General features: G+C 40.4%; 2 protein-coding genes across 9 annotated transcripts in view; one reads left to right on the top strand and one right to left on the bottom strand.

The window, feature by feature from the left end:
• Positions 1–1,500: 1,500 nt before the first annotated feature.
• Positions 1,501–24,895, top strand: TGFB3 (transforming growth factor beta 3). Its single transcript, XM_058162405.1, has 7 exons — positions 1,501–3,263; positions 9,710–9,873; positions 14,804–14,933; positions 16,450–16,557; positions 17,897–18,068; positions 20,448–20,601; positions 24,055–24,895. Exons 1-7 carry the CDS (start codon positions 2,918–2,920, stop codon positions 24,211–24,213), a joined length of 1,233 nt encoding a protein of 410 aa, XP_058018388.1. The 5' UTR covers positions 1,501–2,917; the 3' UTR covers positions 24,214–24,895.
• TTLL5 (tubulin tyrosine ligase like 5) overlaps positions 18,075–25,162 on the bottom strand; it is a 161,499-nt gene continuing 154,411 nt past the window's right edge. For 6 of the 8 annotated variants that reach the window (XM_058162389.1, XM_058162391.1, XM_058162396.1 and 3 more), the window contains one exon: positions 18,075–18,626. In XM_058162389.1, coding sequence (XP_058018372.1) covers positions 18,487–18,626 — 140 coding nt within the window. In that variant the 3' untranslated portion in view covers positions 18,075–18,486. The remainder of the gene's footprint in view (positions 18,627–25,162) is intronic. The other 2 variants (XM_058162398.1, XR_009152625.1) reach the window with 2 other exon arrangements.

Raw genomic sequence — 25,162 nt, 5'->3', positions numbered from 1 at the left:
AATAAATAAATAAATGAGGACAAGCTGTGAATGTTAAGAAAACTAAGTTAAAACTAAGGTCTAAATTAAAACTAAAAACTAATAAAAGCAGAGACGAAAGTTTAATGCCTAAGAGGTCTGTGCGTTTGTGTTTCAGATGGAAAAAATCTTTCACCCTGAACCAAATGCTTGATTCTCAAGAAATCGAAACCCCAGAGGATTTCTCATATTAGAAATTTCCATACAAATATTATCTTTCCATAATTTTACCTGTTGGGAATGAATTGCACTTATATGCTAGCAAAGCAGTCACATGAATACTCTTTCTTATAGAATTTTTGCTCATTGTTGAGCAATTTGCATAAAATGTCTTTTATTATAGCATGCAGATAGTGAAGGTTGATCAATGCATGTTCTTGTAGCTTCTTCTATTGCACTGGAATATGTAACGTTAATTGGATTCATTGGGCACTAATGACTCAATCTTTATGAGAAAGGATGAGTTCCTTATTTTCTAAGTATTTAAATTGCTACTTTCTATGTGCATTGTCTTCTTCTTTATACATTTGGAGAACTGTTGTCATTGCTTTATTGTACTTATATTGATATATTGACCATCATTTGTGTTGTAAATGTTGTACCTTGATGAACGTATCTTTTTTTTTATGTACACTGAGAGCATATGCACCAAGACAAATTCCTTGTGTGTCCAATCATACTTGGCCAATAAAATTCTATTCTATTCTAAAAAAAATTCTATTCTATTGTACTTTGGTTGCTATATTTTATATTTTGAATATTATTCTGTAACAGAAAAGTAAAGTACATATTTAACATTAAATCAATTAAAATACTACCTATGGATGTAAGGAATGGCATATTTCCAACAGGCATGTTTTATTCTAAGAGCTACTAAAATAAAAGTGGAAACAGGTTGTCACAGGAAGAGAAATGGTTTAAAAAATAGAAAAGTCGCATTAGGTACACTCTGCTTTAAGATTCAGATATTGTTTAGCAGCTGGAAATAATTGGGAAGAGAGGATGATATATACAATAATGCCAAAATATTCAGTCCATTCTCCTTTTCCGTTTTAGGAACAAGCTTCCTTGAAAACCATTCCAACAGGAGCTTCTCCTAAAAGTGAAGAAGAGAGCACTGTCCACCAGAGGGCATTATTCGCTTCCTTGGCTACACTTTATTCCTAGTCTGCAGCGATTTATGTAATAAATAAAATTAATGAAGTGGGGCGGGGTCACAACATACAGCATAGTTCTTTTTTATTGTTAATTTTAAAGATGCTTAAGAAGAAAGCCAGTTGGGGGGAAATAAAAAAAAGAAATACAAAAGATGATTTTACAAATTGTAAAAATTAAATTAAAAACAGAACACACGGTGATTCCAAGCCACTTGCTAAATCAGTTCGCAACCTCACATTCCCAATATTTTACAAACAAAACAAAACGGGAGAGATCACCCAGCTGTTCAAAATACAGCATAATTGCTGCTGCTTCTTTTTTTCCTTCTCAGGGTCAACGTCTTGTCATGACGCTGTTATGAGACTGAGCTTTTCGACGCTGTAATACGTTCAAGCCATAGTTAAAAATGAGGATCTTTATTAGAATTCAACCGATCTGCCAGATTTACTTGGAAGAAATCATTCCACCAAACTTTATATTTGAGTATGGCTGCGGGATCGAATCAGTTCAGTTAGTCAAAAGCGTTTAGTAATACTGGGGAATGATTCGAGTGCAGGATCATACAGGTGTGCCAACACATAGATTCCGCTTGTTGGCACCACGGGTGATCACGAGATCGTGGCAAAACACCAGCACGCAGAAGGGACGCTTGGGATGCTTCGAGGACGTCGGCTGTAATCGAAAAAGTTTCCGACCAACTTTCCCTATTTTATCTCACGCCCCTGGATTTTCGGGCCCGCCATTCTTCTAGGGGTGGCGGGGAGGGAGAAAGAAAGAGAAAGGAAAGACGACACAATTCATGAGGTGAAACCTTTCAGCTCTACTGATAACTTCGTCGAAGCTCGGAAGCCGAAGCTCCCAGGCGCCACCGCCTTTCCAGAGCCCGAAAGCGCCCACTGAGCATTTGCGCTGGACGCGGGAAGGCTGGGCTTGGAGAGAGAGAGCCCTCCGTTGCTCCCCCTGTGCCCAGCCTGGTCTCAAAGACGTCATGAGAGGGAGGTATAAAATTTCAAGCGAGAGAAACAGAAGCAGGCAGTGCGCCTGGCGAGAAAAGGCAGAGGAGGCGACGGCGAAAGGGGGCCGAGCGGAGCTCGACGGCGGGCGAGAGCGGAACGGCTGAGTCTCGGCGGAAGAAAAGAGGCGGCTTCTACTAGAAACTGGGCAGGCGGGCGACGGCGGATGAGCTCCGAAAGCCGGTCAGGAGGCACCGCTTGCAGCTTTGCCCGTCCGGCCGCCCGCGCCAAGCTCAGGAGCTCTTGAGAAAAACAGCAAAGGCCATTCAGGCGCGTCTCTTGAGGGGAGCCGGTCTCGGCGCAGTTCCCACCGGTATGGCGAGCGACGAAGCAGCATGAATGGGCAGCCACAAGTGAGCTCTCGGTCCCTGACACGTGCGCTCTCCGTGGAGTCTCCCCGCCGCCTGCCTCCTCCGGACCTGCCCAGCGGCGCTGCGGGATTGGGAGCCCGGGCGAGGCGGTGAAGCCAGCAGCTCGGGCCGATTTGCCACCCCACCCCCGCCCTCATGGAGAGGAACCCCGGCGGGGCGGAGCGCCCATCCGCTTCCTCCTCTGCCTCGACGGCGGCCGTCGGTTCTTCCTAGGCTCGGAGTCCAACCCGCTCCCGAGGCCGGCGGGGAGATCCTTCATGCCCCTTCTCGCGAAGTGCCAAGGATCTGCTTGGTCGCCCGCAGCTTTCCTGCGGAGTTTCCCCGCCGCTCTTTCCCCACCTTGCGCCACGCCTGAAGATGCACTTGCGCGGGACTTTGCTGCTCCTCTCGCTCCTGAGCTTGGCCACCGTCAGCCTGTCGCTCTCCTCCTGCACGACGCTGGACCTGGAGCATATCAAGAAGAAGAGGATAGAGGCCATCCGGGGCCAAATCCTGAGCAAGTTGCGCCTAACCAGCCCTCCAGAGAGTGTGGGGCGAAGCCACGTGCCCTATCAAGTCCTGGCTCTATATAACAGCACCCGGGAACTACTGGAGGAGATGGAAGAGGAGAAGGAGGACAGCTGCTCTCAGGACAACTCGGAGTCCGAGTACTACGCCAAAGAGATCCACAAGTTTGACATGATCCAGGCCTTTCCCGAGCACAGTAAGTCCTTGTTTCTTCTGGGTTCCCGGGAGAGCAATTTAAAAAGTGGGAAGAGGTGGAAGACGTTGCCTGCTGATCCTTTATTCAAGGGGGGTGGGGCGGCAGAAACACAGCATCCCGTGTTGGGAATGGGAAGAAAAAGGCAAACTCACCAAGCAGTTAAAAGATTGGAGTGTGACAACAGCTGAGTTTTTGTTGTCTTTAGAATTATTGAATCCTCATGTAAGCTTAGATCTGAATCCAAGGCACAGCAGTCTGGGTTCTCTGCAATTGCTTAGCCTTTGTAAATTCCTGGTTGCAAAAATAAAGAGCATTTCTCTGCCAGGTCTCTTGAGAGATCTATCCTGATAATTAGTTCCCCCCCTCCCTTTTAGGATGCAGAATCTTGTCTGGCCCAGAAATTGGCAATAACTGTTCATTGCGGCATTATGTATCAGTGAGTGCCTGCCAAGACACTGATATTTATGCAAATAGATGAGGGTATACTTGTATGCATGCATCACCAGAGCTGATTGGCTGGACATATATTAGATGCACAAGTGATTTTGCAAATATTTTTGTGTTTGTGTCCCTGTGTGAGTATCCATATCTGTGTATATGAGCAAATCCAAAAGATGTGTGTGTATATGTGTTTCCAACATAACCAGAAATGTTTAAGTATATGTGTTGGATGTGGAGAGAACATTTTGAATATGAGAATAAAGTGTATCTGACTTTAGAAGTGGCATACAAATTTAACTCATGGATGAAAGTTGCGGGCCAAACAGATTCGTACAATGATTTGTTAATACCTATCTTTACCAAGCATATTTCAGATTTGGGTCTGGTAGTGTGCTCAGATGGGTTTTCTAATAATGGAAGAGTCAGAGAAAGAGGCTGCGAGTCTCTGGCCATAAGTACTTTTTCCTTGACTACCATTAGGTGTCCTCATGGGCTCTTGAATTAACAGCAGAGCTGAGTGGGAGGTGAGACGGAAGACGTGGCCAAGTATCCTTGAGGGAGGGGTAGAAAAAGCAACAAGAGAATAGAATGGCAAAATATCTTCCAGGCTGTTGATGATGACTGAAGAGGCCTGAAGATAGAGTGAATGATGAGGGTGAGAGCTTAAACAATTCAGGCTGCAATCTCTGTACCCTTTCTTGAAAGTAAGTTTTTACTAAGGAAAGTAGGGGTGGCTTCTGAGCAAACACTGATAGCCTCTTGGAAGCCTGCAGCTGGCCTCTCTGAACCCAACAGTTACAAACCTCATTTTTAAAAATGTTGTGTAGCCCCTCTTCTCATGGGTAGAAAAGTTTTAGCATTGATAATAAGCAAGCTCAGCTAGCTTTCTGTGCCTTGGAATAACATCATCCCCAAATCCAGCCAGTGTGAGAAGAACCACAGATATCTACAAAGCTTAAGTAGGTGGGGGGGAAGAGAGAGCAACAAAGAACATGAGTGGGTGGGAGCTATGTACTTCAGGACTGAGAGAGCAAAAAGTGTTCTGATGCTTTGAAGCCAAAATTATTTTTGAAGGACAGAATAGATATATTAATATGTTCCATATGTGACTAGCAGTCACTGCAGATGCTGGGGAAGCTTTTTCCTACAGAGTATACATAATGTATATTCAGCCACAACTGGCGTGATAAGATTTGGTTTCTGTTTTGCATGTAATGAAGTAAATTGTTCAATGATCAGCAATCAGTATGACTATTGAACCTGCACTCAGGAGCAAAGATGGAATTATAAAGAAAGTATTTGGCAAATTTGGTCATTCAGCCACTTAAACCTTTTGCCAGTTCTGCAAAACTGTAAAAATCTCCTTATCCTCCTCTCCCCCCCCCCTCCTTATTGTGATGGTATATCTTGATTGTCATAATAGTTTTGTGGCCAGGTTATTGTTAGAAACCAAAAAGGTGCTGCTGCCTTTCCATGCACAGCCTTGGCTTTCTTTGACTGGATGCAATCTCAGATCTGACTGCATAGTCCTTACCTTGGCAACGAGGATCTAAGTTAGAAACTCAGCCTATGTATGGGCAGCTACCCTTAAAAAAATGGCTTTCCTTGTGAGAGACACCAACAGAGTTTTTTATTTACATCATCACATCATTTCCCCTCCAAGAAATTCATTAAATTGAAAAATGCAGACATGAATAAGAGTCAAAATAATAGAGGTGGGACAGTAGCTTCTTCATAATGCAGAGGACATTATGAAAATGATACAGAACAGATATTAAGCAAATCGGAGGAAAAGAGGATTCTGAGTGGCCTTCACAAAGGTAAAAAAGAACCCCAAAGATACAGATGTTGTACATCTGTGCTTTCTCTTGCTATGAAATAATAGAAATATGGAGCCACGGAAGATGAAAAACAATAAATGCCCTGAAGCTAAATGAAATATAAAATAATATTTCTGAGTTTCAGCATTTCACTGTGGTAGTGTAATAACAAAAGAGGAGTTTATAATAAAGTATTGCAGTACCTAGGCTGTGGCATACAATTATGCTTGCCTCATTTTTACTCAGTGAGAGAAATTTCAGGGGTTCATTGCTTAACGGTACTGATGTGAATTTATGTTAGGAAAATCATAAAAACATTACGGAATTATTCAGTATTTGAGTTTAGTTACAAATATAACTAATTATATCATTTAATTGCAATGTTTCACATTCTGTTCTGAAAAAGAAGTAACCAGTAGAACAAGATGCTTCTATAACTTACTCTGTTCAGCCAACTTACTGATTTTCCTGCAGTGAAAGCCACTGCGGTCTCAAAAGTTGCTTCTATTGTTCCTGTGCTGACTTAGATTACATCAGCCTTAGCTGAAAGAAGGCCCCACTGCCCTGTTTGGAAGGTATGGGGAGGATCCAATTATTGAAAGTATTCAGTCAACAAACTCTTTAACAGAAGATATTGCTTGAAGCTTGTCACCACCTTTTAAATTCTGCCCCATTCACATCTCCTTATGCAGTCCTATTTTGAGGCACATTTCCCTGAACAAATACCACTTGAAGAATTAAAAAAAAAAACCTTCTGCATCCTTAGTCAATATGGTTATATTAAATGGGATCATAGCAGTTTTAATTCAATAAAGTTGGCACTTTATAGTTACATATTCAATTTTTTTCCTGATGCATATAGACACTAACTGAACAAATTGTGCAGCAACCTAAGAATGTTATTATTCAGGAGATAAATGAAAACACAAGGAAGAGTTGCTTGAAATGTTATTTAAGAAATAACATGAAATATATGTTCTGTTTCTGTTCCTTGCTACAAATTGGCAAGGAATTTGGTGGAAACATTCAATGCTCTACATAAGAGACAGCAAAACAATTAATGGATATAACATATACCTTTCAAAAGTTTTCAAATACCGCAACTGGAAAAAAGTAATCCATGAATGACCTTTGGGATTCCTATGTCTACCAAGCTGCAACAAATGATGAGATGACGATGCAAATGTCTCCGTACATTTGCATCGTACTTTGACTAAACTGTTCCATAAAAATATATGATCCTTGCCAATAGCAACAATTGTCAGAACCACATCTTAAGGTACAGAGAAAGGGAAAGCAGTCAACATTTAGCTTTAGTTATAGAACAGTGATGAGCTACATTTTGTTGATGGAAAGAGGGAACTGCAAATGAACTTAGACAACCGAAGTGGTGTCTACAGCCCAGTTGCATGATAGTGGATGCTGCTAAGGGAACATCAGGAACAACCCAACAATCTATCTTCTACTTAACAGGGGATTTGTGATTTCCCATACCATGTGTTATGAATAACTATTTGGTGAAAGTGATTACAAATTACTCCTAAACTCCCAACTTCCCAAAAATTCTCTATTTTACAGTAGGGGAAATGATATTTAATTTGAAGTATGTCCTGGAAAGAAATTTAGCCAAAGATCTGTGTAAGTTTATTCAGGATGCAAAGTCAATGTATTTGGGCAGGAAGAGAAACGTCAGGCCAAGATAAAGTCAGTAAGAGCAGAGGTTGGCTGACATCAACCCCAGACTCAACCAGGTAAGGTCTTGCTTACAGTGAGAAGTTGAACTGTGGAGTCTCTGGGAGGAAGTGTTGTTTTGACTTGTCTTCTGGGACCAAACAATTTGCATTCCAAGGGATGCCATTGAAGTTAGATCATGATGAAGAAAGTAAGAGTGCAATTTAAATTAACCCTGGTGAAAGCAGAGGCCTGCCTTGCTGAAATCTGTGCCATTTCTCTCCCTTGCCTGGATGATGGATTTGGTCCCATGTCTTCAAAAGTGGCCAGTATTCAACTTTTCCCTGGCTTTGTCTCTCTGCCAGGTGGTGATTCAGAACAAACATAGAGCCAAACCCACTCTCCTCCCCCACTCCCCACCACCCAAGGAAGTGGGGCGAGTCTTATTCCATTGAGGTTTCAGTGCTGATACAGACAATTCCGAACGGCACACACAGGAAATAGTCCTGGCTCCAAACTGTTCACCAGATAGCTGAAAGTATTTGTCTTGTTCCAGGACTTGAGCCCTGAAGAGGAAGCAAGATAGCAGGAGGAGGAGAGCTTTCGCTCCGATAGAAAAGCAGACAGTCCCACATCCTGGTTCCAAATGATGACAGGCAAAGTAGATCCTTGCAGATGTACACCCTGCCTCCCCAACATTTCATCTCTAGGACAGGAGGATATATGGCCAAAAAAAAAAAAAACCTCAAATCCAGTGGCTCCTGTCCACATGACGCCATGTGGCAGGCTTCCCAGAGCACTACATCTTTGTTTCTTGTCAAAAGCAGCGGACAGCGCTGTGTTTTGAGGCTTGGGGGAGTAGTCTGTGCATGTGGGCAAGGAGTTGAGGAATTAAAGACTCCATCTAGCCCTCTCCTGGTGGTCTGGTTTTTTGGGCTTAAGGTGTGAAGTCAACTTCTGTGGAAAAAATACTAAAGCCTCTAAAGAGGAGACAGAGGGAGAAAAGGAAGCACAAGCAACTAGGATATGTAAGGAAGCACTTGGGGCTGATTAACGTAACCCTATTTCAATCTAATCTTGACCTATGAATTGGTATCCAATCCATTCCAGTGGTCTCAATGAATTATTTTTACCGGGAGTTGATTTGCTTGGACTTTTCAGTAGCTTTTGATAACATAGTTCAAGAGGGGACAGCCTAGAGCCCCCAGAGTCCCCTCTGATCATATCACTAAATTTGAATTTCCTGCCATTTTTGAGGTGAAGGGCATCCAAGAATTGCAATAGAAACCAAAATATGTGCAATGTAGGGTTTTTAAAAATGTGTTAATACATCTATTCTATGACTAGTCATGGAAAAAGAGGGGAAATCACAATGTCAAATATGTCATCTGTTGTCCAAGGCAGTGGTGAAATTCAAATATTTTTACTACCGTTCTGTGGGCGTGGCTTGGTGGGCATGGTGTGGCTTGTTGAGCGTGGCTTTGTGGGGAATGTCCATTCCCACCCCACTCTGGGGCCAGCCAGATTTGGTATTTGCCAGTTCTCTGAACTGCTCAAAATTTCTGCTACTGGTTTTCCAGAACCTTCAGAACCTGAATTTCTCCCCAGGTCCAAGGGCTTCCTCAAGATTGCATCAACAATTTTTTTTTTGTTTACATTTATATCCCGCCCTTCTCCGAAGACTCAGGGCAGCTTACAGTGTATAAGGCAATAGTCTCATTCTATTTGTATATTTTTACAAAGTCAACTTATTGCCCCCCCAACAATCTGGGTCCTCATTTTACCTACCTTATAAAGGATGGAAGGCTGAGTCAACCTTGGGCCGGGCTTGAACCTGCAGTAATTGCAGGCTACTGTGTTCTAATAACAGGCTTCTAACAGCCTGAGCTATTACGGCCCTTCCGTAATAGCAAAACAATTGAATAAGTGCCTTTTGATTTGGGGTTTTTTGTTTATTTATGAAGAAATAAGAAAACTGATACGTGAATCTTTAAACAATTGAACACAGCTATTTTAATTATAAAAAGAATTACCAAATTACTAATTTCCTAGTTGAGAATCTGTTTGAAAACAATATATTTTTAAAATATTTTTTTGGCTTTAATGGGCCAGTTTTAGCTGGTTATTCTTTATAGTGACTTTAAACACTTGTTCTTTATCCAGTTTAAGATTGTTCTTTATCCTGAATATATGGGACCAAATAAGCTTAATGGATAAATTGTTAAAAGATGGCTATTTGAAGGTAGCCAACTTATTGATTCGTACTAGGCCACTGTTTCTTTTGCTCTTAAATCTGTCTAAGGAACAGCATCTGGGTAGAAAGTACTTCCAAGGAGGAAAGTAATATGTTAACTGTGCCTTGATTTTTCTACCTAGATGTAAAGAGTCATGTCAAACTGTTGAGATGGGCAGTATATAAATTTAATAAATAAATAAATGAAATGCTTTCAATCCTGGTTGGCTTATGATCTCCATCCTCAATGCCATCCCAGCTCTTTTGTCATTTTCTTTTAGATGAGCTGCCGCTCTGCCCCAAAGGAGTAACATCCAACATGTTCCGCTTCAATGTGTCTTCAGCAGAGACAAACATCACCAACCTCTTCCGGGCAGAGTTTCGGGTCCTTCGTTTGCCAAACCTCAGCTCCAAACGTTCTGAGCAGCGTATTGAACTCTTTCAGGTAATGCTGCTTCCTAGCAGGGCCTCCAGGGTACTTCAAGGGACAATCTATTATTTCTAGTGGACATGTTTGCTTTCTTTTCAGTCCCCCACACCCTGGTCCATGACTACTAACCTTTCCTCTCTAGTATCTGAGCTTTTTCTCCCCACAGAAGGCAGGGATGTGATGAATAATTATGAAATTATTTCATCATTTTATAGACAAGGCATGTTATGTGCTTGGATCCCTATGCCAAATAAATCAATAACTTATCTATTACCCAGCAGTGCAAACGTAGAGAGTGACTTCTCTTGTCCTTTGTTGCTAAAAGGCACATCTTCACATCCTCCTACATTCATCTTGAGAATGCCTGTCTAACCATATTGAAAGATCATACACACATAATGCCGCTATCTCAACTCTAATCCATAGGCCAAACCAGCTGAGCCGAACTGAAATTGAATGTGGGTTTTCCACCTTCCCCTGGAAACCAGGCTATTTGCGGTGTGCTTAGTACTTTGGCTCATACTAAGTTAATGATGCAAAGCAAAAGGATCATTCCAGCAACTATTGGCCACTTTGGGCTGGTATGGGCATGACCCCTCCCCTCTGTTCTTCACTGTACAATGTGTCAGCCGGCTGCCATGGCTGCCAATATATTGCGCAGGGATTCCTCACTGTTCAGCAAGCCAACACAGCTGCTGACTGCTTCTGCCAGGAGAAGGTGGAAATGTTTCAAATCCCAGCACCCCCTACCCCCACCTGCTGATAGCAGCCCCCATTATCACCACATGCAACCGTCTAGCGTGGATGCCAATGCACCATGTGGGGGGAATCTCAGGGATAGCCCTGTGATATGTTGATGGATAGCTGGCTGATGTGAACGAGTTCTCCCCTTCCAGGCAATGCCCTCTTGCAGTTTTCATTGTGTATCTGGAAAGCAAGAATATTATTGGGTGGGGAGATACATGGGGTAGTGGTTTCCGGTAAATCAGGAGAGGAGAGCACTGAAAATTTCCCTTCCCGCAAGATCAGGTTCTAAACAAAGCTAAACCTATCACTCTACTTGTCTGCCACAACTTCCCTCCCCCACTTCACATCAAGAACAGCAACAGATGGAAACCAAACAATCTTAACATTCATAGCAAAGTCTATGGTGCCTTTCATAGACACTTTGTAGGCACTAATAACATGGTGTGCTTTCTTTGAATATTCCAAGGGCTTAACATACATATATCTCATTAATACTTTAGATAAGATTACAGAAAATGTGGGAGCAGAGGGGATAAATATGAGGAACCCTAGAATGAAAAAAAAACCCCTATAAAGCATAATTATAGGCTCAAGGAAGGTTTAACATAAACTTAAAATAATTTTCTTTACTTTTTATTGTAATGTTATAAATCTTGATGTTGTATAATCTTGTATAATTTCAATGTAGATTTCAATGCAGTAATGTTTATATCATATGATTAAAAATTATTAACATTCTATTATTTTAAAAGTTCAAAATAGTAAAAAAGATAAAATAAACTGATTCTATCAGTATTAATTACCATTTACTATGTCAGAATTACAGAGTTGAGTATTACATAGTATTAAAAAAAAGAATCACTGCAATTCACATCAAAGTATTAGTTATAGGACAGCTTCAGTTTTAAACTAATTACCGTATTTTTCAGACTATAAGCCACACCTAGGTTTAGAGAAGAAAAAAAAGGAAAAAAAAGTTTTTGGTCTCCGTGCATCCTGTTTTTGCCCTTCCCGGCATCCAGAAGCAGGGAGGCCAAAAACGGGACCCAAGGAGGGTTTGGGAGTCCAGAAACGGCCCCGTTTTTAGCCTGCAGAGTGCTGCTGGATGCCAGGGAGGGCAAAAACAGGATGTGTAGAGGGTTTGGGAGGCTAAAAACGGGCCCTTATTTGCTCTATAAAACACACAGACATTTCCACCCACTTTTTTTGGGGGGGGGTGTCTTATAGTCTGAAAAACATGGTACTTAATATTAAGTTCTCCATTGTATTGTCAGTTTATGTATGTGTCCATAGTATGTACATTTCTCTTCAGATTATGACCACTCATCCAGTGACTGTTCAAACATGCAACAGTATTGAAGGAGAAGGATTTTTAATGGGTCCTTGGAGTTTTGTCCATTGCAGTGAATTGCAGTTATGTGATCTCAGTTTCTCATATTGTCTGCTGGATCCCCATAAGCACTCAATGGAAAAGCAGGCAAGAAGTTGGAAGATACATTCAAATGAGATCCTTGCTTCTTGGTCCTTGCTTAACACAGTAACTGATATTTATATGTTAATAAAAGGAAATAAAAATAGATAAAGCAAATTGATCAAAAAATTAAAACAAAAGGTAAAATACCTAAAAAGTAGAAAAACAATTGGTTGAAGAAGCTTCTTGGGATGAGAAGCAAAACATTTTCAAGGAAAAACCCAAGAAAGTCCAGTTGACTTTTAAAAAACACCTTTGGGACAATTAGATTAGATATTAAAAATATTTATTAAATAGCATTTTAAAAAGTGCCTAGAAATTGTTTTATCTAGTGGATTTGCTCTTGGCCTTGTAACTTTAGACCAAACAAGGTGATAGCAGTAAAACTTCTATGAAGAGAGGCCCATAGGCAGATCACTCTATAAATAAGAAACATATAGAGCAGGTGTGGGATAAAAGAAACAGACTGTCAGGGGTGGTTATTGGGTGAAGAAGCCATCTTTCATTGCATTGTCAAATACTACTCCATCTTTCCCTTGCAAACTGAAGACAGACTCAGTGTCAGCTTGTTGAGCCACCTGCTTCTCAGGAACATAGTGGGCAGGGGACAGGCAGGGTATGCAGCAACAAGAGTGTAGTGCAGAGCATTCAAGCCATGGCCTTGTCTATCTCTTGATCATGTTAACTGATTGTTCTCTAGTTGGATAACTCCCCTGGCCTAGTTTTTTTAGTGATTATAATCCGGCAACAAAAAACAAATACTTAGCATAAGGGCACTCAGAAAGCTCTCCATTTAAATCAAAAAAATCCATTTGATTCAGTATAGCATAATGCAATCCTTGTGCCTATTTGAATGATTACATGCCCTCAAGTTGTTATTGGCTGTTACCGAACACATAATAGATTTTATCCATGATGATCTTTCCCTAACCTAGTCCTTTGGGTCTTCCAATGATGCACTCATTGCCACTGTAACCGAGTCTACCATTTTGCTGCTGGTTATCTTCTTCTCTTTCCTGCCACCTTTCCCAAAATTACAGCTACAGATCTAACTTCCAGAAAGCTAGATCTTTACATAATGTGTCCAAAGTAGGATAATTTAAGAGTAGTCATTTATCCTTGAGTGAGAATTTTGGGTTGAATTGTTTGATTATCTCTTTGCTTTCTTGGCTATCCATGGCATTCTCAGTGCTTTCTACTATTACAGTCCAATAGCATGATTATGCTCTTTTTAGGTGCAGAGATCTAATGGCACTTGAATATCTTTTCAAAACTCTTCTTGGCTGCTCTACCAAATACTAGCCTGCAGTGTATTTCTTGATTGCTTGTTTGATCTTAAAATACAGAAGCTATCCACTAGTTGAATTTCTTCGTTGTAAAATATGTCTATTTACCTGGGAGAAAGGCCTACTGAATAAAGATCCTCCCCCTTACAAAGGTTCCCTCTTATGACTCCCTCTTAAATGTCATCCAGGACATTTTGAAAATCTAATTGTTTTCCCAAGTCTAGGGATAAGATGATCATGGAGCCCAATTTTGACTGGTTTTTAGTTGACCGTCTCCTAGAGTCATTTAGGATTTGGGCAGCCTTCCAAACAACCAAATAAATATAAGCAAATGTACATATTCCTAAGTAGAAGTGAAAGTTCATACTGTTAATCACTTACATTACATACTTACATTCAATAATGTGAATAAGCTTATTGAATGGAAGATGTATATTTGAAAGCTACTAATAATTTAGGAAAGTATTAATTCTTTGAACTATAGCTTTTGTCCATATTCCCTTTCAGTTCATGGCCAATGCTTACACAGAGCTGCTTCCAGGAAGATATAAAGCAGTTTATGTATCTAGGCTTGTATTGTTTCAAAAATTCATAGTAACGGTAGCATATGAGAAGCTAAGCCCTTCATGTGGAGGCATAAGCATCTCTCACAGTCAGGAGAATCGGGACATGGTTCTGACAAGTAGTTTTCTAGTGAAACCATGGGACAAATTGTTGTGCTTCAGTCTGTACCTTCATCCCCTTGTATTTTATCATCCTCTATGTCAGTTTTTAAAGGGACGCGGTGTTTTAAAGGGATGCGGTTTTTTAAAGGGACGCGGTGTTTAAAGGGACACAGTTTTAAAGAGATGCAGTGGCTCAGGGGCTAGGACATTGAGCTTGTCGATCGAAAGGTCAGCAGCTCAGCGGTTCGAATCCCTAGTGCTGCCATGTAACGGAGTGAGCTCCCGTTACTTGTCCCAGCTTCTGCCAACCTAGCAGTTTCGAAAGCACGTAAAAATGCAAGTAGAAAAAATAGGGACACCTTTGGTGGGAAGGTAATAGCCTTCCGTGCGCCTTTGGCATTGAGTCATGCCGGCCACAGAGTCATGCCGGCCACGGAGACGTCTTCGGACAGCACTGGCTCTTCGGCTTTGAAACGGAGATGAACACCGCCCCCTAGAGTTGGCAACAACTAGCACGTATGTGCAAGGGGAACCTTTACTTTTACCTTATGTCAGTTTTTATGTGCATGTTTTCCTGTCATCTTCTATTCTTTCTTTGGGTGACATGGCTGGAATTTGCTCAGATGAATCACATTAGACATTTTACATATTACAGAAAACCAGAGGGGAAAAACATAACTCAAGCATTCTTACCCAGAAGAGTTGGACTTATCAAAGGAAACTCAGGAACTGTCCTTTGGGACCTAAACAATGCCTGTGTCATCTGCTTCTTGTAGATCCTGAAACCTGATGAGCATATTGCAAAGCAGCGGTACCTAAGTGGCCGAAATGTACTGACACGGGGCTCTCCTGAATGGCTATCTTTCGATGTCACAGAGACTGTCCGTGAATGGCTTTTGCATAGAGGTGAGTGGCACGTAAAGTAAGTTCGATTCCTCTCTGTTAGCAAGTTGCATGTGTCTGCTTACATAGAGACATATAGGAAACCCCCACTTAATAGGCTCCATAGGTATTGGACTGCAATTTCTATCATGGACAATAAGATTTAAGTCCAATACACTGGGAAATTCCAGTTTGGAGAAGTCTAGTGTGAATTGATTCTAGTATTGTTTTTATATGAAGTTTTTTCTCATGTAATTAGTAATGAGAAGCACATCATAGCATGATTTACAAGTTAGTTTCTTGGTTGCTGAGGTTCACAGGAACATTAGCATCTGGGCAGCAGCCAAAATTGAGATATAGGAAAATGATTTTAGCAGAATAGTGATCATGTGCCTGGATTGTTGGAATGACCAAATTCAGGAGATCTTTCCCCCTAACCTGTGGTGGTAATGCTGAGAGCTACAAATTGACAGAGTTCTACCCTGGAGTCTTATAGCTTAATGCAACACAGCAGTTGCTACAGAGATTAGCACTCAGCAGAGAATAATAGAACAAAACACAGGCTGTGAGATTCAGCAGCTGCAGCTAGCTTGGAAAACTGGACAGGTGTTAAAATTCAGGCTTGAACCTCAGACTATACTTTTGGCCACAGACAGAGATATGCTTGTAACTCTCATGTTTCGTATCTCCAATAATTCTGCCAAAAATGTTCAGATTCCATGACAATTAAATGCAAAGCAGTGTCCAAATATTATATGTAAACTTAGAATATTCATTTCCCGTATAAATCCTAATCGTAGTACAGAAGGCCTTTTCTTGCTGGATTTGGGGTTTAATGGTTTAGATCTCCAACAGGAAAGTTACTCTAGTTGTTTCATTTATAGAATGTGGTTGGGAAAAGGTATTGTATAAAAATACAACAGCCAGCCCTCTTTCTATGGAAGACAGATATACTGATTTCTGTGGTATTGCTCCATCCAAATAGTTAAAGTTTGGAAATCTTGAAACTGGGTGTCACTGATCTCTAGACTTTTTATCCACATTATTCAGGCAAATTCTCTTTTTTAACCAACAGCCCTATCTATAATAAAATAATGAGGACTTGCTAATTTTTTGAGGAACTCAATAGTATCTTAAGGTTCAAACTATTATGGCAAAACCCATTAAGATCCCTGTCAAAAGTTGATAGATCAGTCCAGTCTGCTCCCAAATATTGTCATAGTACATTATATATAACTTGTTTTTGTTGAAGGTTGAGATAATTTCAGATTAGCAATTCAGAACAGGACAGAAAACTCAATATGGAGCTATTACTGGACAGAATCTAGTATGGTTTGCACATATATAGTTCAGTTTCTCCTTCTGGTCTTTTGTAATCCTGAGAGAACATCAGTTCAGGATCCCCACTCTTAATTCATTCCACTCTTTTTCTATTAAGATTCAATTAATAGAAGAAAAGAAATGAAAATTGCTGAATCATTATTTGCTTTCAGGAATATTGGTTGGTAAGGGTTTTTTTTAATTCTTCATTTTTTTACAGAATCTAATCTAGGACTGGAGATTAGTGTCCATTGCCCATGTAACACCTTTCAATCCAATGGTGACATTCTGGAGAACCTACATGAGGTGCTGGAGATCAAATTCAAAGGTGACAGAACTGAAATTGGAGAGGAAAGTAGAATAACTCACCTAAATTTGAGTATTGTTATTGCATTCATTGTATGCCATTACATAGCAGTGTGTGTGCTTCTCTATTAGCAATTGTCAGATATTTGTTTATTTTTTTACATTAGGGATAGATAATGAGCGTGGGCATTTGTACATTTACAAATTGCCTTAACAACAATCCTCTTTTCAAGAAACTCTAAACCGTGTGCTTTGAACCGGCATTTCATAGTAGAATTCTCAATGTTTTCACACAACTTTGGGGAAACCTATAATGGTTAAACTCAGTGGTAGGTTGCTACTGGTTAGCCCCGGGTCTGGCAAACTGGTAGCAGCTGCAGCGGGAGTCTCCACCCACCTGCCTGGACACTTCTGTGCATGCACAGAAGCATCGCGCACGCACACCCATGAGCAAACCACTAGCGACGGGTTTTGAAACCCACCCCTGGTTATGCCCCTGGCATAAAACTGCTAAGTGTTATAGACATTACCTGTGTTAGGTAACACATACATGCTAGTCGTTCCTGACTCTAGGGGGTAGTGCTCATCTCCGTTTCAAAGCTGAAGAGCCAGCACTATCCGAAGACGTTTCCGTGGTCATGTAGCCGACATGACTAAATGCCAAAGGTGCATAGAACACTGTTACCTTCACATCAAAGGTGGTCCCTATTTTTCTACTTGCATTTTTTACGTGCTTTCGAAATTGCTAGGTTGGCAGAAGCTGAGACAAGTAATGGGAGCTCATCCCGTTACGCGGCACTAGGGATTCGAACCGCTGAACATCCAACCTTTCGATCAACAAGCTCAGCATCTTAGCCACTGAGTTATAAATACAACTTTGTAAATTAGTATACATCCAGCCTTTTAAAAACTTACCCCTGCTGTGCTGCTGCAATGTGTGGGCATAGAGATTAGGAATGGTTTGTAATGTCATAAGAATCCAGCAACTTTTGTAATCTCAGTATTAGTAAGTGCTTGGCTTTGGGTCTTGCACTGTGGGCAATAGTATTCAGGAATTTTATAGCTCTGATTTTTTTTCCGGTCATTTGGTTCCAGTTATCAGGTATCATCCATTATTAAGTAATTTATCTCTTTTGGACTGTTCAGGAACTGATTGCAAAAGCAAGAGATAGATTAAAATGATCTCCATAATCAGTCTGCAAATTATAAAACAAATGATCTTCAGGATTTTCTGTCAGATGTATTTATTCTGGTAAAACCACAATCCTTACAAAAGATAGATTTATGGATTCCAAGATTTCCTAATGCACTTCTAAAGTAACTATGAGATTTGATGTCTCCTTTTTCTCCATGCTTCTCAGGGATAGACGGTGAAGAAAGCCATGGCCGTGGGGATTTGGGGAGCCTGAAGAAACAAAAAGATCTGCAAAACCCCCACCTGATTCTGATGATGCTGCCTCCACATCGTCTTGGAAGTTCAGCTGTGAGAAGCCAGAGAAAGAAACGAGCATTGGACACCAATTTTTGCTTTCGGTAAACTAAGATTCCTGAACCCACCTTCCTCTGGAAATTAATCATCTTTCTGGCAAAAAAAAAAATGCTCTTGAAAGCAACCTTGGGATGACTTTGGATAATTATGAAATTTAAAGTTAAGTGCAACCGATTAGCCCCTTTGGTTAAAGTACTGTCTCTGAGAACTATAATTCCTTCCCAGCTCTAAATCTTGGCAATTTATTAATCCTCACTTAAAATGTAAAATTAGTATCCAAAATCTATTCTCTGGCTGAAAGAAGAAAAATTCCACTTTGTGTAGGAAGAGCCAAGTCATCCCTTTAGAAAAAGAGAAGGCAAATTCTTTTTTTTGCATGTTTGATTCACAGCAATGGAAAAACAAAACAATTAAAAACAATATTTGGAAAAAAAAAACCATACCTACCATTAGGGTCCAGCCTCACCTTATCCCAATGCCCGGAGGAAAAGTCATCTTTTTAAGTTCTTTTGGAAGTTCAAACGGGTGGGGCCTGCCAGATCTCAGGGAGAAGGTATTCCACCGGGTGGGGTCCTCTATTGAGAAGGCATGCTTCACGGGTCCTGTTAGATGACAACATTTGAGTGAAGGGACCTGGAAAATGCCCACCTTATACAGCCTGGTGCAGCAGGTAGATATCCTTGGGGAGATATCCTTGGGTCTTGCAGATAACCTGGCCCCGTGCCATACAGGGCTTTAGAGGTGACAATCATTTTGAATTGTACCTGGAAAGAAACTGGAAGCTAAAACAGCTTGAACAACAGTGGGATCTAATATGGGCAAAGTGAATGGTGGTGCCTAAAACTTCAAACACCACTGCATTCTGAACCAACTGCAATATCCAGACAGTTTTCAAGGACAACCGTATATAGAGTGTTTTGTAATAGTCAAGCTGGGAAGTGACCAGGGCATGAGTGACTAAAAGCAAGGTGTAAGGTCAAGGAATGGGACCAAGATTAATTTATATAAAAGCTCCCCAAACCCACCCATGGCTATCATCTTCCTCAAGCAGGAGTTGCAAATCCAGGAGACCATCCCAAATTGCACACCTGCTCTAGCTGGACAATGCTAGCCCATCGAGAGGTGAAGGTGACATCCTTCCAAAACTAGGGGAAGCAAAAACTCCAAGCTACTCCATCTTGCTATAGATATGAGGCAGTATATACCTTTGCAGCCCAAACTTGATATGCACTGTCTGGATTGCAACCATACTAACATACCAGGTGCAAGAAACCAGGAATCATGGAGACAGACAGAAAGGAGAGAAATGTTCCTTTTAAATGATGCATTCCCAATGATACCAGGAACCAAACAGGTTCAGTAAGGCTCAGAATAAGATGAACTTTTTTGTGTGAGTTCTTTCACATAATTGGTGGGCTGCATTTAGCTTGATAGATGCAGGGCGGCTTTATTGAAGTCTTGGGATTGTTGTTAGAGCAGGTGTCCAAAGCATGGAGTCAGGGAAACAGAAGAGCTGCATGGATTAAAGGATTATCTATAGACTAAACTCTTTTCATCCTCTGCTTCTTCCTAAACTATGACTTTTAGAATGTAATATGAAGAGGGATAACACAAGTGGAGTTGAGAAATTTTTTTCATCCATTGTTCATAATTCTCTTATCCTGCTGAGCAGCATTTTGGGGATCATGTATTTATTTACTCATTACAGCACCAACTATAAGGGTGTCACACTGAGTTGAGAACAATGCTAGCTTGGAAAACCTGCTATTCACCTAAGAAGAGTAATATACTCCTGAATCTTTTGTCACTTACGTAGGGCAGCCCCAAGGTTTGTTTTCTCTACAAAGCCAAACGAATTACTATGGCTGCTTTGAAATATTTATAGCAGCTTCCCTGGGTCCCCCCCCCCAATTAAAAGAAACAGCCCTCTCATTTCAGACTGATTTCCATTCTCTTCTTCATCTGTATGAAGTTTCATAATAAACAACAACAACAACATGAAGAGGAAGAGAGCTTAGTAGATTTGTACTGTTTGCTCAATTTTTTTAAAAAAAACTTCAAGCCTTAATCAGACACTGTCATAACTTTTTTTCTGGATTATCTTTTTGTGTATGTTTTTGTGTATGTTCCAAGATGGTGGTTGCCAAGCTCTGTGTTGTGACTGAGTGAATGAGTCAGTCAGTCAACATCGTATAATTCATTATTAATGCAGGTGTCTACATTTATTTAAAGACTAAAAACATCAAAAAAACAAAAACAAAAATAGGCTCTCCTGGCCACATCTGCTGCCTGGTCTTTAAGCAGGAGCTGAGAGTCCATTAGGATCTCCAAATTACATACATGTTTTTTCTGGGGAAATGCTGCTCTCTTTCATCTTAATGAAAGATTTGAATGTATTTAATATCGGCTCCCTTTTGTTCTAGGAATCTGGAGGAGAACTGCTGTGTACGTCGTCTCTACATCGATTTTCGTCAAGATCTGGGCTGGAAATGGGTGCATGAGCCGAAGGGATACTTTGCTAACTTTTGCTCCGGGCCATGCCCTTACCTTCGTAGTGCAGATACTACACACAGCACGGTAATCAATGTTTTAATATGAGTAAAGAACGTACAAGTTAGGGCATCTTCTCTATCTCTACATTCTCTCTCATGGATAGTTATGTTTTATGAGTTTTTGTCATTTATTGAGGTTGCAGTCTTGCACCTAGTTTCCTAGGTTCTTATTAAACTTGGTGGAGCTTGAGTTAAATATGGGCAGAAAAACAGATAATTTGTAGACAAAGTTTTTGGAGCACATAGAAACCTCACCTCCTTTAAAAAGTTTTTAAAAGTTAAACAAGAAGTTGATGGCATCCTAAAAAGGAAAACATTGGTGTCTTAACATAATTTTTATTTACAAGAGCAATTCTGAATACTACATAAGGTCTACAGATCAGTTTTCCCCGGCCTTCATACCCTCAGGTTGTGTGGAGTACAACTTCCTGCTCCACCAGCCAAGGCTCTGCTGGTTGAAGAATGATGAGAATTGAAGTCTAAGGTCAGAAAAATACCTGTTTGAAGAGGACTGCCATCATCATTCACAGTAAATAAAAATGGGGTAGAAAGTGCCTTCCTTGGTAGTCTGCTTAAGTGTCCAGAAAAAAAGCAAAGAAAACTTGAGGCACTTCCCCTCTGACAAACTTTTCCTCTTCATTTTTGGGTGAATTGGTGTTTTGGGGCTGCCGATATCTACCATAGCTGTTTTGTGAATAAACAAGCCTCTTTCCCATGGCAATCATTTTGCAAAACCAACCACAACATGGTCTCAAAATTCTGAGCCTGTCTCCACTCTACTCCCCAAATAAACACCCTGGGAAGTTTCTTACTGCTCACAGAATGATTTTCCCTTTTTAACTATGAAAGCTGCTAAACACGGGCAAATATGTATAGTTAAGACACGCTTCAAAATCCCTGGTTGCTGAACGAGGCAGCCATTCTGCTATGTCTGACTTTTCTTTACGGGAAATAAAACAGTTTGCTTTGACAGGGGAATATTTTAGATTTGGAAAATGGCATAGAGCGTATAACATTTCCAAACACTGTGGCCTCCCTCCCTCCAGTGCCACTTGGTGTCTGGTTTTTACTTTTTTTTTTTTCAAGAGTGCGAAATCCTTGTCACGACTTTTCCAAGACTGTGTAAAGAGAGACATTATTCAAAATGGAATTAAGATGTAGAATAAAGTTTGAGTCAAAGGAAACAGCATATAAAAACTTGAAATGTTTCATGTGTTTTTAATTACTTCTACACAAAGGAATGGAGTAAAAATAGCATTCCCTAACTCTCAGATCAGTCTTATTCTGGAGGCATTCACTGCCCACTGAAGTTTACATGTAGATACACCTGATGATCCCCCTCCCTCCCCCCAATCCATGGATAGTTTTCTGACAGCTCTGATGTGTGTGATGTCTAGTATGATGACAATTGCATTGGAAGAACCTAAAGAAAGAACTCCTTAATAAGCTCACACTCATCATTCCCCCTCTAGTTTTTTCCAACTGAAAAATACTTATGCTCCAGCTGAAAAGGAAATCGGGGAGAGATAGTTTGCAGCTATATCACTGGGCCCATTTTGTTTAAACCATATCTGGTGATGACTGGTATATGATTACAATCATTATTTTGCTCCTGGGGCTTAACTACATCTCCTTAGGCACAGTATCTTGTTTCTTTTCCCTCCAAGTCAAATTTTAGCGCAGTGTGAAGTGGCTTACTATTCTGCATTCTGCTCCAGAATTTCTGATGAGCAAAAATTAGACCTAGCACTGAGTTCTATACTTTGTTTGCTTTCTACTCATTTTCTGGGCCTTGGGCCAATAAAAATATTCTTTTTTATAAAATAAATGTAATAAGGGTTTGCTGAAAAGGATCTTCCCCCCTCTTGCAACAGTTATGGAAGTCAATAGTTAAACCATTGTGGTTGTTAATGCCTTTGTAAGTATTTATATGGCAAAATACTGTAATAACGATTAGCTTTGGCTATAGAGGAGAATTTTCATGATGGAAGACAACTATCAGCATGGATAGGAAACACCCAATGAAACACTGTAGCAGTTGTTCAATCAGAGTGTTGTCTATGCTGCAATTATTGTGAATGTAGACAAACTGATTAAATATTTCTTAGCAGTGCAGCATTTTAAACAGATCTGTTTACTGTTTGGTTGTGCATATTTTAAAATCTGCATGATAAGAAATCCATGACTTTAGTAATTATACTAAATCAGTTTTTTAACCTCCTATGCTACAACTGACCACATTCACAGAAAATGATAAATCGTAAAACATAATCCTGTGGCTGGATTCATAAAAACACACTAAGAATCAAACATATTATAGCTTATATATTGTGAAAACTCAATGTCAACTCAGTGTCTCTTATTAAATGGGGTCTAAGGAGGAGGTGGCTCAGGGGTTAGGACGTTGAGCTTGTCAATCGAAAGGTCGGCAGCTCAGCGTTTCAAATCCCTAGTGCTGCCGTATAACGGGGTGAGCTCCTGTTACTTGTCCCAGCTTCTGCCAACCTAGCAGTTTCGAAAGCACGTAAAAATGCAAGTAGAAAAAATAGGGACCACCTTTGGTGGGAAGGTAACAGCGTTCCATGCGCCTTTGCCGTTGAGTCATGCCAGCTACATGACCACGGAGATGTCTTCGGACAGCACTGGCTCTTCGGCTTTGAAACAGAGATGAGTACCGCCCCCTAGAGTTGGCAATGACTAGCACGTATGTGCGAGGGGAACCTTTACCTTTACCAAAGGAGGAGGTATACTTCCTCTACTTGGCAGTTCTACGATAGTACGTAGTAAATAGCAGTCTGTCTCAACCTAGAAAATTTGGAGCTTACAAACTATTTTCATAATTATTTTCTGTATACAATATTTTGTTTGAGGAGAGGAATTGATAGAATAATTTGATGGGCCATGAAGAAGGCTGATAGAAGGAAGACTTGCAGTATCTGGACATACTACACACCCTGAGCTTGAAAAATAGACAAATACTAGTTTTCCTCAGTTGTCTTCTGATCTTGTCTATAGCGATATGTAGAAGGAAGCAAAGCAAGTATCTCACTTGGACTTGTAGAGAACTGAAACAGTTGGGAGGTGAATGTTGATACTTGAGAAGGACTGGATTAAATCCAGTATGATTTCAAAAAGCTGGCCAAAGTAAGTTGATTTTTTTCAGCTGTTTTTCTTGAAACTTTTAGCAAGACTGTAAGCCGGTTACACCCAGTTTACTTATTTATTTTTAAAGAGAAGAATATGCTAAAGAACTATATTTGCTAAGACAGAGGGTTTGGGTGTTACACGACTTACTTAGCTGCTCCAGATGAAAAATCATTTGATCATTAAATTGTTCAATATATTGACCCAGTGGTTGAGCTAGAGGTAGAAGCTGTAAATGTTGGCTTTTTGAAATATGTTCCCTGCCTAACGTTAATTTAAGCAATTAGCAAGTGCTTAGCTAAGATCCTCATATACTTCTTGGTTGTTTTTCCAGGTTCTTGGTTTATACAATACTCTGAATCCTGAAGCATCTGCTTCCCCCTGTTGTGTTCCTCAGGATCTGGATCCCCTGACTATCTTGTATTATGTTGGAAGGACCCCAAAAGTGGAACAGCTGTCTAACATGGTTGTGAAATCTTGCAAATGCAGCTGAAAAGGACCCAATGCAATTCCCAGCGCAGAAACAGCAACCACTACCCTTGATCCCAGAGTAAAACTCAATCCTAAACCCATTTCTGCCTTCCTGACTTTATCACTTTGTTTCCTTATGAAGTTTTTTTTTCATCCATGTATGGATATTTGAGGAAATGGACACAAGACAAGCTAGATTTTTAATGGATAAAGGCCACCAAATAAGGATTTTCCCAAGGAAGAAATCATGAGCAGAGCCGGAGCATGCAGAGTATATAGAAAAACTAGACTTCTTTGCCCATCACTAATTGTTCCATCGAGCTCAACCTTTTTTGCAAGAGGAGGATGGCTGGTTTCCTTTTAACTGGACATACTTTATTAGCATCCATACCATAATGGAAGTCATTATTCTGCAGACAGTGAGCAAAGGAAATTTGTGGTCCAAATATGAATCTTCTCCGTTTTCTCTTTCCTCCTGGAACACCTGCCGGAGGGCTTCTGCCACAGCGGTTGGCTTTGTCCCTCTATCCCAACCCTGTTCTTTGATATCTTCAAAGAATCTTGAGGCTGTTGTGGTGGTTGAGATCTTCTTTAAAAAAAATCTGCCCATCCTGTACAAGGATTTAGCCTAGGCCACACCTGCCAAAATTTTATACAAAATGTTAATCTCAATATTGTAAAAAAATAAATATTTTTCTTTTGGATATTAGAATTTTATGTTCAAGAAAGTTGTTTTCATATGGAAAGGAAGAAATACTTCTACAGCTGTGGAAGAACCCACACAGGTCAATCTATAGCACTTATTGCAGCAAGAAGCCACCCTTGATTAAAACCACATTTTCAGGGACTGAGAGTCATGAAAGAAATGGCAATGCTGAAATGAGATTTGCACAAGCCAATGGGACCAATTTGGTTCAGTTGTTGTTAAACTCTTCATTTGGTGATGTTGGATTAATGTTTAAATTTTCCTA

The sequence above is a fragment of the Ahaetulla prasina genome, chromosome 1 (assembly GCF_028640845.1).
Source record: "Ahaetulla prasina isolate Xishuangbanna chromosome 1, ASM2864084v1, whole genome shotgun sequence".
Lineage (NCBI taxonomy): Eukaryota > Metazoa > Chordata > Lepidosauria > Squamata > Colubridae > Ahaetulla > Ahaetulla prasina.
This window is presented reverse-complemented; position numbering and strand designations above follow the sequence as displayed.